The sequence below is a fragment of the Chiloscyllium plagiosum genome, unplaced genomic scaffold, assembly GCF_037043375.1.
Source record: "Chiloscyllium plagiosum isolate Xiang-an unplaced genomic scaffold, Cpla_swu_hap1 HiC_scaffold_4, whole genome shotgun sequence".
Classification (NCBI taxonomy): Eukaryota; Metazoa; Chordata; class Chondrichthyes; order Orectolobiformes; family Hemiscylliidae; genus Chiloscyllium; species Chiloscyllium plagiosum.
In genome coordinates, this window is record NW_028270142.1 from 56,204,905 (window position 1) to 56,221,034 (window position 16,130).

The 16,130-nt window shown below is 42.0% G+C and overlaps 1 protein-coding gene and 1 long non-coding RNA gene across 7 annotated transcripts in view; both read left to right on the top strand.

Moving 5' to 3' along the window:
• Positions 1 to 3,170: 3,170 nt before the first annotated feature.
• LOC122549176 (myc proto-oncogene protein-like) lies at positions 3,171 to 6,682 on the top strand. 2 transcript variants are annotated; one of them, XM_043688543.2, is made up of 3 exons: positions 3,171 to 3,502; positions 4,041 to 4,820; positions 5,553 to 6,682. In XM_043688543.2, exons 2-3 carry the CDS (start codon positions 4,064 to 4,066, stop codon positions 6,152 to 6,154), a joined length of 1,359 nt encoding a protein of 452 aa, XP_043544478.2. In that variant the 5' UTR covers positions 3,171 to 3,502; positions 4,041 to 4,063; the 3' UTR covers positions 6,155 to 6,682. The 2 variants fall into 2 exon arrangements, with proteins under 2 accessions (XP_043544478.2, XP_087842390.1); XM_087986264.1 differs by having other exon boundaries at positions 3,171 to 4,820.
• Positions 6,683 to 8,704: 2,022 nt separating this feature from the next.
• Positions 8,705 to 16,130, top strand: part of LOC122549174 (uncharacterized) — a 232,466-nt gene continuing 225,040 nt past the window's right edge. For 3 of the 5 annotated variants that reach the window (XR_015756971.1, XR_015756970.1, XR_006311446.2), the window contains exon 1: positions 8,707 to 8,828. This is a non-coding gene — a long non-coding RNA (uncharacterized LOC122549174). Of the gene's footprint in view, positions 8,829 to 9,865; positions 10,082 to 16,130 lie in introns of those variants that run through there. The other 2 variants (XR_015756967.1, XR_015756969.1) reach the window with 2 other exon arrangements.

Below are 16,130 nucleotides of genomic sequence, written 5' to 3' on the forward strand. Positions count from 1 at the left end.
TGGTTTCCAGTCTATGGATACACTGGATCCATGTCAGGGTGACATTAGCTTGCTTTCCTATCCCTACATACTGCCTGGCCCTGTTGAGTAGTTCTAGCATTCTTTTCTTTCATTTCACGTTTCCACCATTTGCAATGTTCTGTGCCTGATTATGGTTTGAGAGCTATGCTTCATGTGAAAGGATAAGAGTATGTCTTCATCGAGTTGCAAATTTACAAAGGTTATCCCAAAGTGGGCTGGGAAGGGAAGACGGGGAGGGTCAGATGATTAACTGTAACTGTCTTTTTAGTCATAGAGAAAACTAATATCCAAGAATGCAGAACACGGTGGTGTAGTGGTAATATTGCTGGGCTACCAAACCTGAGAGGCAAATGTGAGGACTGTAGATGATGGAGATTAGAGTCAAGAGTATGGTACTGGAAAAGCACAGTAGGTCAGGCAGCATCCAAGGAGCAGGAGAATTGACGTTTCGAGCAAAAGCCCTTCATCAGACCCGAAACGTCGATTTTCCTGCTTATTGGATGCTGCCTGACCTGCTGTGCTTTTCCAGCGCCACACTCTTGACACTAGTAAATCTGAGACCCAAGCTATTGCTCTGGGGAACATGGGTTTGAATGCCAGATATTGAAATTTGAATTCCATAAAAATCCAGAATTAAAATGTTTGCTGAAAAAAATCCTATCTGGGCCCCGAATGTCCTTTAGGGAAAGTAATCTTACTTAGACTGGTCTGCATATGACTCCAGGCTCACAGCAATGTAACTGACTCCTAACTGTCCCTCTGAAATGGCCCAAAAAAAACCATGCAGTTGAAGGGGCAGTTAGGGAAAGGCAACAACTTATTGCTTAGTGACATCTGGATCTCAGGAACAGATGTTGTAAAAGTGTAATGTCATCTAAACTCAGAAGTTTAAAGTCAAAAGCTGTACCCAGCATCATTTAATCAGAATGTAAACGCTTAGCTGGATGAAAAAAAATGCGGGACCAGACATAATATCGGCGGTAAAAGTCATCCTATAAACATTTGTTAAAGGTTTAGTCATGCAGTTAGGATTTGGCTGTGTCAATGTTTGGTAAAGGATGGCAGAAAGAATTTTATAAAGTTACTGCACACCTACATTCTATGAAGAGATTAGCAAATGGCATTTGCCTGGTACTGCAAATCAAAAAGCGAGCAGTCATCAGGATCCAAGAGATGTATTGATAGGTAACTAGGCACTGTTCCCACAATTCAACCTTTATGCCACTTATTTCAGACAAGGCAATGAATAGCCCCATTGTAAGTTGAAGTCAGGTTTCAGCAGCAGAGGGCGCGTTTAAACCATTTTAGCCGAGCAGATTTTTAAAACGTCTATTGACCAGATCTTGCTACTGGGATTCACATTCAACAATATCCATTTGTTTCTTGAACTCCATCAAATGCGAAAAGCCGGAGTGAAAACACAGTATTCATTACACAGGTTCCACATGGGCAATCCAGCAGCTCATCCAGTTCAATCAATTATATGACGAAAGTTACTTTTACAATCTATACAATTACCGGGATTTTCCCCCTGCAATTTGGTTTCATGCGCTGAACCGCATTTGAAGATGTTTCACTGTGACCTGGTAATGCTGACACTGTCCGGAATATGTTAACAAAAAAGTTACTTGAAGAACAAAGAAATATTCCATGTTAAAAAAAAACAAATTCAACGCTAATTAATAAAAGAGTAAGATAATTAAAAAATGAAATAATAAAAAGTGAAGTGGAAAATGGTTAATTATCGATCATGAACAGAAACATTAGGTCGTGACACAGTTGTTCAAAAAATCAGAAATTTAAACAAACTTGGACAATATACCAATTACATAATTACACTTTGAAAATGTTTATTTTCATAACTATATTATAATTGAATAGATATGATAAATAAATACATATGCTTTTGTTGTGTCATATCACCCGCTTAATAGCAGAAATAAATGGATTTGAACTTGGTTCAAATATTCGTTTATTTGAGTTCATTGAGTAGGCAAAATCGCGGGAAATTCAACTGATACCTTTACCTCAGGTTTTTTTTTGAAAATATTGGGTTTTTTGTTCTTCATACTGTCACACATTTGTGTCACTGACGTGGCTCTTACTTCTATTATTACATAACAGTTATTTAACAAAACAATTATCGTGTTAGAACCAAAGTCCTGCACTTCGAAATGTTAACTCTGTTCTCTCTCCACAGACGCTGCCAGACCTGTTGAATTTTTTCCAGTACTTTCAGATTTTATTTCAGATTTTCAGCGTCTGCAGTATTTTAGCTTTATTTTATAATTAACCGTTCCACCCCCCCAAAAAAGAAAAAAAGTCACCTGTGAAGAGAGTCATCAATTCGGGCTTTATTTTTTGAAATAGTTTGTATTCATTACATCACTTAATAGTTACATCATATTTAATAAATGTATCACCGTGCACTGGATTAGCAGTGGGATATCTGTGTCCTGACACTACAGCAATATTAACAACCGCATGGGTTAGAATAAACACTATCTAGGATGTTTGGACAACCTCGTTAAAAATAAACCCTCAAACTTTTTAAAAATTTAAAGGAAAAGACAATGGACAATGGACAGAAAGACATCGATGAAGTCCCAATGTGATTCCTTGAGTGAATAAATTAGTCCAGCCTTTAAGTAATTATCTTGCCTTAAGCAATTCAAAAAAAATGCGATTAGTAAGAAAAAAGTCAAGAAAACAGCCAAATTGGATAGGTGAAAAAATAAAAGGAACGTTCAATATTGATCGAATTAATTGTTAATTTGGCAACGAAAAAGTCAATCACTTGACTACAGCAGCGCCCTCCCTATTTCTTACTCAAAAGATTAAAATCCCACAGAGAAAATAGTCAATGCTCTCTACAGTATATTTATATCCAGACCGAAAAAAATCCTACACTGTTCTCCTCCCATTCCCTGAATAAAGAGTTTGGGAGTGCGGGTAATGTGGAAGGGTTGGTGGTGGGGGAGAGGGGAAAGAAAGGGAGTTGCTGTTTCGCATGTTGTGAAATGTATGTTGGATAAGAAATTGTTACAAGGGATGCGTAATTTTTTTGGCGCCAAAAGTAGGTGTATGGCGCGGTGGGGGTGGGGAAAGGGGGGGGGCGGGACTCTATCAAAGCATTAAACCGGTTACACGCACTCTAGATAGGTTAAAGCACTTTAGTGTAAGCAGGGCAGTGAGGCTCTGATAATACAGAGGAGACAGAGAAAGACAACCAGTGCAGACAGAAACCAGCAAACTCACTTAAGGCCATCATTGTGTCTTGTCTCCTACAGACTGCAACACTAGGAGCCTCACTAGAAGAAGAAAAAGGCTGCTGCGTTGGGTGTTATTGTTGAAGGGGGAAGGGGATTTTACTCCGTTGCTGCTTGCGGGTGTTTTGAGTTGGTGTCGGAGAGGAGAGGAGAGGGGAGGGGGCTGTGCCAGTTCCTGGAGTCCGTGTCCCAAACGCTGCTATATTTCTCCGGTAAGTGTTGCTGTTCTCGCTTCTCCTGATAAATAAATATACAGAGGGGAAAAAAAAACTGAACAAAGCGCCCAGCCCCACGAAAGCCAGCGTTTCAGCTGCCGGAGACCGGCCGGCGTTGATCCTTTCTGCAACCAGTGTTGCAGTTTTAATTTGTATAATTCCAGAGAGCTATCTTAGATAACGCAGACAAAAAGGCTGTTGTAACACAGTGCTCTTTTTAAAAAAAAAAGACATGAAATGTGTACTTTCACCACACAGAACGAGTGGGGGTGTTTTCCCTTTGGTTCATTAGAACTTATTCAGACTTTGCAGTGAGCGGTGTCTCAGGATTTTTTTTACAGAGCTGCGTCAACGCTAGATATTTAAAGCCCAGCGTTTGAGCTGGCAATTATAAAGGGGCTTGTATGTGTGTGTCAGAGAATTAAAACCCAATGCACAATTTTTCATTTATTGCATTTGTTCGAAGGGTTGTGTCTTTTCGATTTAACCTCTTTCGAGCGGGGCAAGTGACAAGTCTTTTCTGTTTCTTATCCAGACCCCCCCACCCCAGATACCAAGATGCCCCTAACGGCTTCTGCCACTTTTTTGGGCAAGAGCTATAACTACGATTACGACTACGACTCCTTCCAGCCGGTTTTCTACGATGAAGAGGAGAATTTCTACCAGCAGCAGCTGCCGGCTCCGAGCGAGGACATCTGGAAGAAATTCGAGTTGCTGCCGACCCCGCCGCTGTCGCCGAGCCGCAGACCCAGCTTCAGCCTCTTCCCTTCCAATGCCGACCAGTTGGAGATGGTCACCGAGTTCCTGGGCGACGACCTGGTCAACCAGAGCTTCATCTGCGACGCGGACAGCGAGACGGTGCTCAAGTCCATCGTCCTCCAGGACTGTATGTGGAGCGGCTTCTCGGCGGCGGCCAAACTGGAGAAGGTGGTGAGCGAGCGGCTCGCCTCGCTGCAAGCGGCCAGGAAGGAACCGGGAGCCCTCTGCATCTCCTCCAGCCTTTCCTCCTCTTCTTCCCCGACTCCCCTGCGGAGCCCGTCTTGCAACGCCCCCGCATCGGCCGGGGCTGCCGCCTTGACCTCTCCCGCTGCCCCCAGCTCTTCCGCCGCCTCGGCTGCTGGAGCAGCCCCCGGGCACCTCGGCATGGGGCTGGGCGCTGCTTCCAGCACCTACCTGCACGACCTCAACACTTCGGCCACCGACTGCATCGACCCCTCCGTGGTGTTCCCTTACCCGTTCGCCGAGCACAAAGTGTCCCTGCCCCTCCCTCCGGGAGCCGGCAGCCCCCCCGCCACAGATACGCCGAGTGACTCCGGTAAGTAAGGAAAATCGCCTCTTAGCCCATCTACAGGGGCGCTGCTTGTGTTAAATACTTCGAACCTTTACTTTGGGGGGAGGAGAGGGAAGATTGGGGTGCATTGCAACTCCCACCAATTTTATTTTAACACTTCGGCTTGCATTCCTCAATGCTATTAAAGCAAATATTTCATTTTCTAAAAAAATGCAACTTCTTCTGGTGCCTTTTAAGGGTTTGCGGTGACTTTTTATTAAAGTGTGTGTTGAATTTAACATTTTTTAGAGGTTGCGTCGGCCACAATGCACAGAGAGAAGGGATTTTGCGCAGATTTTTTTCTCTCTCTCGATCGGTCATTCCGGGACAAACTGGGTGAAAGTGTAATTAGGGGGCTGGGCATTCCGGGCCGACGAGTTTGAAGTGAGGGCGTCAGCCTTTATGAAAGAGGCTTTTCACCACCCCCTCCAACCAAACAGGGCGGGATTTCATCAACTCCCTGAGGCACTCCAGCAAGAGGCTGGCTTGGCAGGGAGAGGAAAGGGCCAGGGAGGGAACTGGATGAGGATATATAAGACGTCCTTACGCAATATCCTTGACTGAAGAGGCTTAGGTTGAATTTAGTAATGCAAATATCAGCTGACTGGGGCCCCATTACATAGAAAATGCTTGGTTCAGGCTGCTTTTAAGCTTGTCATGACCTCGTTCTTGAGTTGTATGTCATTTCTCATCTCTTTTTTTCATCACCTTTTATAGAAGAAGAGCAGGAGGATGAGGAGGACGAGGATGATTATGAGGAGGAAGAAGAGGATGAAGAAGAAATTGACGTGGTCACTGTGGAGAAGAGGCAGCCCTCTACCAGGAAAGCTGAGTTAAACACAAACACCGTCCGGGTCTCCCGGCCTCAGCACAGCCCCCTGGTTCTCAAGAGGTGCCATGTCTCCACTCATCAGCACAATTATGCTGCTCCCTCCCCCCAGCCTCCCACCAAGCGTCTCAAGGTGGAGAGCAGTCGAGTGCTCAAGCAGATCAGCACCAACAGCAAGGGGAAATGCCCAAGCCCGAGGACGTCGGACTCTGAGGAGAACGACAAGAGGAGGACGCACAACGTCCTGGAGCGCCAGCGGAGGAATGAGCTGAAACTGAGCTTTTTTGCATTAAGGGATCAAATCCCAGAGGTGGCAATGAATGACAAAGCAGCCAAAGTCGTCATCCTCAAAAAGGCAACGGAACACATATTGTCAATCCAGTCAAATGAACAGAGACTGATATTGGAGAAAGAACAGTTGAGGAGGAAGCAGGAACAACTGAAACACAGGCTTGAGCAGCTGAGGAACTCTAGCAGACAGAAATATTAATCATTGGGCATTTTTCTTGTTTTTCTGAACTGCCTGAAGGCATTTCTGCTTTCTAATTCTGTACAAGAAAATTCCAGGACATATTCATGCAAATTTGCCGAACTTTCTTCCTGCATGCTAATGCATCATAGACTGAAACTACACAACCATGGCCAGGCTATTCTTTGTGGTGACACTTTGATTTTGGCCAGAAATATGTGATACTGCCTCATTATACGTTAAGACTCTTTACCACATTTTTTCTGGCGGGGTGGATTTACCATGTATTAGTCTCGCCAAGTTTTAATTTACAGATATATTTGTATTTAATGCATTTATTTTTCTTAAAAAAAAAGAAAATCTTATTGACCATTTTCAAGTCTTTGTTTTATTAATTGTCATTTTGTAAAATATTTGTATAGTTATTAAAATTCTTGTAGAAAATTAGCAGTTTATGTAAAGTCACTTGCTAAGCAGTTTTGTGATGAGCTGATATTTTGTTGCAAAGTTTCTCAGCATGTGAATTGTGCCATAAAAAATTTCATTTAATCCTTGGCTGTAATTTCTTTTACTGCATCTGTTTCGTTCAACATACTGCAATTGATGTGATATACTATCCTTTCACTTCATGTAAGTGTGTGAGTTGAAGGGGAGAATTGACAGACTAATATTATTTGCACCAAGAAATGTTGGGCAGAAGATGGGGGGGTGGGGTGGGGTGGGGAGTAGAGGGAGGGGTGTTATGTTCTCTAATGGAAAGTATATATTTGATCTCAATTGTTGTTGATTTCAGGAAAATGATTAAAAGATGCAAAATGCTCCTCAATTGTACCAATGTGGGAAATGTGCCAATTAATTAGGCAAGTCTGATTACTTTCTTTGAATATTAAGTTCTCCCATTTTATGAAATTAACTTCTTCATTCTTCAAACCAACGAAGTGCTGGTCCACACAAAGCCTACAGAAAGGGGGTGTGGGTGAGGTTGATAAGAAGTCTCAGCCAACCAATGGACTGAAGTCTTCAAGACGGTTTCAATGATAAGTGCACCTTTGTCAGTTAACCCATTATAATTCTGAACATTAGCATCTCTTTTTCAAGGAAAACAGTTTAATTAGATAGTTGGTCCATTTGTGGATATAGAAATCATTGGGTGTGACTACATACTTACACCCTCATGATTGGAGTACTTGCCTCAGTGGACCTTAACACCAGCGATTATTATAAATTGCACATTTGCCTCATCTCAGTCCCATTTATTGTTGGAAAAAGCAATGTCACTTCATTTTTCTGTGATTCATTATATAGCCACTCTCATGTATAGACAATTGGAGCCAGAAATGACCTCTACATTTAAATGACACAAATCAATGAATTTCTGAATGATATAGCAATTGAATAGGTTATAATTAAAACACTTGTATAAAAATGAAATGATCATAATGAATGTGCAGATATTACAGCTTTAGTTATTTGTATTGGTTCTTCAGTCATAAATTACTAACATTCTCAACTAAAATTCTCAAACTCCTAGTGCCATTCGCATTTCATATACATTGCTCTACATTTCGTAAAGTGCTTTAACACTATGGTTATTTTCATTTCAATGTAGCTGTATTCATTTGGAATATGTTGGCAGATTCTGTGCAGAAGTTGACTTCAGATTGACTACATGTCTGTGGGTTCGTGTCCCATCTGGGGTGTGTTCATTTGAGATTTCTGGGCAGCACAGTGGCCAGGGTCCCGGTTCAATTCCAGCTGCAGGCGACTGTCTGTGTGGAGTTTGCATGTTCTTCCTGTGTCTCTGTGGGTTTCCTCTGGGTGCTCTGGTTTCCTCCCACAGTCCAAACATGTGCAGGTCAGGTGAATTGGCCATGCTAAATTGCCCACAGTGTTAAGATGCATTAGTCAGAGGAAAATGGGACTGGTGTGGGTTATTCTTCGGAGGGTCGGTGTGGACTTGTTGGGCCAAAGGGCCTGTTTCCACACTGTAGAGAATCTAATGTCTATTAGAGACAAACATGTCTACATTTATGCACTTAAGGAGCTCATTGCCACTTCAGGGACTATAAGGAGTGGGCAATAAATGCTGCTGAGACAGCAATGCTGACATCCCATGAAAGGATATTGAAGAAGCATAAAGTGCGCAAAAATGTTCTACGGTTGCACTGTATTCACTCATTTACAAAGTGGGGGCAGGGGTGTCAGCACGAACAAGTATAAATTCTTGGCCACAGTAGATTGGACAAACGTTAAAAAATAGTGGGGATCCATAAGTATAGCTTTATGCTCTGGGCAAATTGTATGAATCTTTTGGGAGCGGAGGGGGCAGAAAGTGCACTATGCACTACATGCAGAGAGGTAAGAGAATCTGCACGTCCCTGCCTTCACTTCATATACCTTGACCACTCATCCACAGTATGTTATAAGACTTAATGCTAAGGACCAGACACTATCTTCCAGGTCTTCGGGCGGGATTCCGTCGCGAGGGTGGGTGTTCCCCGTCGGGTGCCATGACGTCAGTCGCTGGCGGCGCCGGGCAACGTTCCATTGACGTCGCGAAAGCGTGCGAGCACATGGAATAGTGATGGAGGAGCAGCAGCAAGAACCAAAGCAACCTGCACTTAAATGGATTACTTTACACCAGCACCGTGCAATGGAAAGAACTCGCAGAGCAGCAGAAAACTTCTCAATACCTGTAAGCTATCTCTTTGTTCTTTCTGCTTTGTGTCCATTTGCGTTGGAAAGGGGAGGTATGAGATTGTTCGTAGAGAGGATCCTATTCGCAAACATCTCTGTTTGCATATTGCTTTTATGTATGTGTGTATGTATATAAATTGCAACACGGCCATGCACTGTATGCACCGGAAAATGTGGATCTTGGATGGGGTGTTGTGAATGTTTATCAATTTATTGCCTTGGATGGGAATCGCATGGGTGCTGCGTCCTTTTGTTTCAACAAAAAAATTGCAGTGATTTACAGTAATTTGCTTAAGAGACGGGAAAGCTGCGTTAAATTCATAGGAAGGTGACTATGGGTCATGTTTAAAACGTTCCACCTCTTGTCGATGATAGCTTAGGATTGATTTTATTTAGCTTTTATCTAGGAATCTTTGTAAATCGTAACTCCCAGCACCATCCAAGTTACAGTTTCCATCACTCAGGGCTCTGTACAGATTTCAAATTTTAAGTTGAATGCGATTTGTACTTTAATGGATTGTTGTTTTCAAACGCACATGCTGAACTTTTGAGGGCCAGATTTGTTTTTAACCACGGGAAATTTCTTTCGAACCAAATGCAAAGCAGAAAATGAACGTTTTATCTTCACCCATTAAATGGTGAAAGTTAGCAAGCTTGGAATACTTTATGCATCGCCTGGGAGCTATTTATTGAAGTAGCGGGCTCCAATCAAAGTCTGCACAACGAAGTAAGATTTCACCGTGCTACCGCCGTTTGAAGATGGAAGTTATATTGCAGGATTTAACCATCAAGTTGAATTGTCTAATGCAAAAAAAAAACCAATTCTGCGCAAGGCACTGTGCAATTGATGATCTTGGAGTTTATTTTTCTTCCCCCCTGCTCGGGGCAGAGAAAAGCACAGGAGATGATCTATGCAGGAGGCGGTGATTCGGAATCGGTATTTCCTGCATTACCTAATCCGTTATCCTGTCCCTGTCTGAGATTGGCAGCGCAGTCTGAGAGAACCTCCCACTGTTGTACTTTGCAGGAGAAAGATTTGACTTGCGATGCGGTTGCACCAAACCCCCGGGAAAGAATACGACCCTTCAAAATATGTTGCATTTTCTACAGCAAGTGACATTAAAGCAGCGTTTCAGATTTGTGAAATAGACTTCGATGAAATTCTGTTTGTAGTCGAACAAAACCAAAACCCATTGTCCTTAGCACGGAGGCAGATGCTTATACAGCCCTGGCGTTTACCTGTTTGAAAAGGTAACCGGGGAAACGGGGTTATTATTCACTTGCTTGAAGATGCTCTCAGCTGTTCACTTCGTTTTAATATAATTTATGTCACAGTTGTACATTGTGCAACCAAGAGTGTTTTGGCTATTTGTTTGGTTTTTGGTTTTTTTTGGAAGAGGGTTTGAATTTATGTTGAAGGTCCCTGATCTCTTGCAACCCTGCACTCTTCTGTAATTATTTAATTGCTTTTATTGCTGAGACACAAAATACTAGAACAAAGCAGTTATTCTGGAACTGGTTAAGCCACAACTGGTGTACTACATGTAGTTCTGGGTACCATACTATAGGAAGGATGTGATTATAATGGAGAGGAGATTTACCAGGATGCTGCCTGAGCTGGAGGGTATGCGCCATCAGGAAAGTTTGAATATGTTGGAGCTGTTTTTCCATGTACCAGCGAAGATTGAGGTCCACAACTTTTGAGAGCCATAGATAAGATGGATAGGAAGACACTGTTCCATTACTAGTGGGATCAATACCAGTGAGTTTAGATTTAAAATAAGATGAGAAGACCAAGGGGAGAGTTGAGAATAGACTTACTACAAGCCAAGGGGATCTGAAACTCACTGCCTGAGAGAATTGTTAAGTCAGAAGCACGCATAACATTTTAAGCAGCATTTAGATTTTCACTTGCATTGCCATAGCCTCCAGGACTATAGGCCAAAAGCTGGAAAATGGGATTGGTGTAGTCAGATCTGTTCTGACGTTGTGGGCAGAAGGCCTCTTTCTGTGCTGTAAATATGCATGAGTTTAATTCTGGCCTCATGTGTGCATTTTTCCTTCCTACCGCCCCGTTGGCCCTGCCTTCAGCTGTCTAGGCCTGAGTCTCTTTAACCGTCTGTCCTTCCCTACTCCCTACTTCAAGCTGATCCTTGAAACGTATCACTTTGTCCAAGCTTTGGTCACTTTCAAATATTTCCTTTCAAATATTTCCATGTGGGGGAGAAAACACATCTGTAAAACATCCTTGGGTTTTATTTTGTTGCTGCATTTCACAGCAGTTAAATGTGAGAAGTAATCTCTGTGTCTTTTGATAAAACTGAAAATTAAGACACAAGGAAACCTTTAAGTTTCAGCATCACACAGCTGCAGGAAGAAGCTTGAAGGAAGTAGAGAATTGTGAAGCTGGGTCCAGACTGGGATTTTGATTTGTCCTCGCATTTTATTCGACAAAATTGGCTTCTCTTCTCATCCTTAGGCATATTTAAATGAATATGCTAAGAACTCTCATGTTTAAATGTGTTTTTCTGGAATAATAATCACAGAATTTTACAAAGGGGGACAGAAGGCACACTGTTTGCAGCTTCTTGGTGTAATGTTCATTTTCTGAATCCCATGAGATTCATTGCTTCCACCAGTGAAAATTTGCATTCCATCAATGTAAAATAGTAGTTTTTAAAGGTAGAATAAACATAGGTTTGTGTCACCCCTTCATGATCGTTCTAAGTCTTGAAACACTTTATGGTGCATAAAGGATTGTGAAAGAGAAGTCACTGTTGTACAGTAAGGAAAGCAACAGCAAATGTTGGAAACATATGAAATAAGAGCACAAGTATACCATTAAGCCAGCTCAAGACTCCTCTGCCATTCAGTAAAATCATAGTTAAGTTCCGAATTCCACATTCCCCAGTCTTCTGAGAGCCCTTGATTCCGCTGTCTAACAAGAATCTGTCCACCTTTTGTCAAACCTATTCAGTGCCCCAGCCTCCTAAAGTATAGAGTTCCAACGCCCAATTTGCAGACAGCAAATTCCAAAATAACAATGTGAAAATGAATACAGAGGAACTTAAATTATTCGGCGTTCGATTATCCAAACAAGATCGCAAGGTCCCAATGCTTGGCTAAAATCTGTTTTCCTGTGTTCGATTATCCAAACATTTGATTATCTGAACGAACAAACAAACTCCCTACCCATGTCATTCGGATAATCGAGGTTCCTCTGTAGACATCTGTCATGTTTTTGTGTGATGCTGCAATGAATGCTGGCTGTTACACCAGTGACAACCCACCTACTTTTCAAAGGCCGAGCTGGGGGTCTGTCACTTTGTCTGTGAAGATAGATTTGGTTTGGGACTAATCTCTGTCTGATAACCAACTTCTCAAACAGTTCAACGCTCTTGTACTGCTGTGCTGGAGTTCCAGTCTAGATCGTCACACTTTGGCTTGCAGTATTGCTTGAACCAAGCGTCTTTGCTTTGGAGGCGAATGCTGCCAACTGTGTCACAGTTGCTTTTGAGAATACAGAAATTGTCTGTCTTGAAGTCCAATTTTCACCTCCACCTCCACCTGCCTTTTGTTAATGAAGGTGGTGGTTGATTCAGTGTAATTCATAAGACTTAAATCAGTCTGCAAGATGACTTGTGTACATTTTTGACTACAAGTTATCTGGCTGAGGCCATCACAGTGAAGACATTGAGTTATACAGCACTGAAACAGACCCTTCAGTCTAACTCCTCCACGCTGACCAGACATCCCAAGTTAATCCAGTCCCATTTGCCAACATTTGGCCATTTCCCTCTTAAACCCTTCCTATTTATGTACCCGTCCAGATGGCTGTTAAATGTTGTAATTGTACCAGCATCTACCACTTCCTCTGGCAGTTTATTCCATACACATACCACTGTCTGTGTGAAAGAGTTGCCCCTTTATTCCCTTTTAAATCTTTCTCCTCTCATCTTAAACATATGCACAAAGACCTTATCTATTTACCCTATCCATGCCCCTCGTGATTTTATAAACCCTTTCAGGTCACAACTCAGCCTCTGCTCCAGGTAAAACGGCCCCAGTCTATTCAGCCTCTCCCTAGAGTTCAAACTCTGCAAACCTGGCAACATCCTTGTATATCTTTTCTGAACCCTTTTCAAGTTTCAAAACATCATTCCTAAATCAGGGAGACCAGAATTGCATGCAGTATTCCAATAGTAGCCTAACCAATATCCTACACGGCTGCAACCTGATCTCCCAACTCCTATACTCAATGTTCACATTGAATGAACTTGCCATTCTGTGTGTACTTGTTGGAAGGAATTGCTCTGTTCTATTCAAGAGCAACATCTGAAGTTATACATTCCTGCCAGACTAGGGTCCTATGATGTATCACACTCCACCTGACTGCAGCTAATTCCAAAGAGGTCAGACAATGAACCTGGGTCTGTACTTACCAGTTGGGACAAGTAATCTCTGAACCCAACAGGCTTGGAGATTGACCACTTATTAAAAATGGAAGTTGCTCATTTTACACTGCCAATAAACATAACCACACAAATCTAGCTCCCTTGCTCTAATCGCTGAAATCTATTATAAATATGGTATATATTTATGATCCTTGCATGTAAAATGTATATTTATGACCATTGCATGTAAAATGTACCCTTTGCACCTGCTCCCTGTGGCAGTTACAAATGTTAATTTTGATTTTATATATCCAGTCAGCGGCAATGTTTCATATGGAAAGTGTTGCGCTACAATCATGTTCTCCAAAAGGAATTACTTTTAAGGCAGATATTAGGACTCTTTTATGCACAAAAATCTCTGAAATTATGAGGTAAATCTAGGTTTACTTTGAGGGACAGGGCAGTTAGAATCCCCCTAAATAGACAGATGGGGTGGGACACAAAAGCCTGTTCAGGTCTCCTTAAAAGGCAAACTTTTTATTTATGCTGTGGCTAGGTGGTTTGAAAATGGGCAGAGTGATCTGGACAGGGAATTCCAGAGATTTCTTTACCCAGGAAGGTATAACATTTTGTTCTTCGATTTTAATCGATCAATGCTGTGCTTCATTGCCTTGGGATGGTAATGATAATTTTGCTTCTGTAAATGAGGGAGAGTTAATGCTGAGACATTACTACTTATACATTCCAATGTCTTTAAAATCAACTAATTGTAATTCTAAAGCTCCCTTCATGGAAACAGATATACAAGGGTACTTAACAGGAGCTAAACGGTACGCCTATTGAAATGGCTTATGTCAAGCTTGGTTAATGTTTAGGAGGATATTAAAGCACGAAGGGGTGAGTGAGGTCAAGGGAACCAATGTTCAGCTTTAGGGTTTTCTTGGATTGTTTGGGTAGTGGGATTGGGGAATGCATGAGAGGCCAGAATTAAAGAGGAGTGGAGTTCTCAGTGGAAATTTGTTGCGGAGATGGAGGGATAAAGGAAAAGTGATGGTGCGTACCAGGGCGTTTGGTCACTGGGATTTGCTGCTGCCAGCAGGGCTGTGGGTCAGTTAGTACAAGTTGAAAGTTGGAATTTCTGGTTAGGAGAGGTTGCAGACATTTGAGTTTGGATGCAATATCAGCATGAGTGAAGGTTTCAGCAGCAGACAAGCTGAGACGAGCAAAGTATTACAGAAATAGAAATTGATGATCTTTTCAGATGGAGGGTAGGGAATCTAATGCTTAAGGATGAAATTCAGCACTGCACAATCTGGTTCAACCTCCGTCTTCTCAATGTTTAATTGATGGAAATTGGTTCATTCAGAACTGAAAGTTGAACACCATCAGTTTGACAATGTAGAGGCAATGGAGAGGCCAAGAAGCAATGGTGAGCTGGAGCCAGCTGTGATTAGTGTACGTGTGGTGGGAGGGCATTATGGTACGTGTCGACTCACTTAGGGTTCCTGTGTCTTACGTTTCATGAGGGGCCTGACTTTTATAATTAGCGCTGTTCATACCAGCCGTGCCACTTGAATCAGCTGTTGTGTACTGGAGTCCACATAGCTGGGAATGCGACCTGCACCCTTGGAGATCTGGAAGGAAGGACATTTTGTTTTTTGATTTGATGCAGGTTTAAAGCGATCCACTTGGAACGATGATCATAGAGGAGATTGATGTAGACTGTTACTTCAACTGGATAACTGTCTAGTACCCTTGTCCTTGTTACTGTGAGAAGCTGCAGTGTTACATAGTGTTCTCCCTGCCTCTGCAGATCTTGGCAGATGACCAGGACTGACTCACCATGTTTCCTTTTTCTGAGATGGATCACACACTGTGGATTCCTAGAACTGCTTGAGTTGCACCCTTACTTTCTCCCCTCTTTTGCTCATCGTTGTCTCTGTAAATTAGTAGTTAGAAGCTTTTGTGAGTCAATTTTCCTTCTTCCACTTGAGTACTTGAAGTGTTAGGTGTGCACATTGCTTTTCACCAATTCAAATACTTTGTGTGTGACTGGGTTAAGCCAACTCACTTTTCTATTGCCATTAAGGGAAATGTTGATAATTTTGTGGTAGCCTGCAGTCATATATGGGTGGTGAAATATCTCAGCAGCCTCAGGAATTTCAAATGCTGTGTGCGGGCTCATTATTTACAAAGAGTGTGGTGAGAAAGTGCGCTCTTGTGACTTATACTTTGTACTGCTGGTTCCTATCTATGGATTTCAAAATCTCACATGATCATTTGAAGGAAGGGTCCATATTTAACTGTTGCACTGAAGAAATTGCACTTGTTTTGTTGTCTTTGAAATATGTTAAAAGGTCAGTGGTTTGTTATATTAATGAAAACAATTTGCTGTCTTCTTGGACCCATTCCAGACGTCCTTGGTGCACTCTGTAGAATTACTTTAATGTGTTATTTTGATTATTCCATCCTTTTTTTTAAATGTCCCTATTCGTCTCTTTGCTGTTTTTCTTTATTTACAACAAAGAATAAAATAAAGTGGAAGGATTTTCTTCAGATCAGTTCTGCTATGATTAAATTTAGAGAATTGCTTAATTGAATGTTTAAGATGGTAGGCTGCTGTATCCCCTGACATGAGTGTTTCTCAATTAGTAAACACAGGATCCAACAAAAACAGAATGCATTTAGCTCTTTATTGCATTGTCCTTCAGCAAGGAATGGAGAGCCACTGAGCCTGCTCTATCGTAATAGATTCTGGATGAACATTTTAAGCAATTCCACTTTCTCACTGTATCCAGTCATCACTGTCAGGATTCTGTGTATTGATTGTAAGTTGATGGACAGGCAGCACATCCATCAAGGAGGCAGTATCCTCAAATGGTGAATGTTTACTAATGGGTAAAGAG

Excerpts from the sequence above, each read along its gene's own strand:
- LOC122549176 (XM_087986264.1), top strand. The coding sequence starts at position 4,064 with ATGCCCCTAACGGCTTCTGCCACTTTTTTGGGCAAGAGCTATAACTAC. Across the intron at positions 4,821-5,552 it reads AGATACGCCGAGTGACTCCG|AAGAAGAGCAGGAGGATGAG; the intron begins GTAAGTAAGGAA and ends CACCTTTTATAG.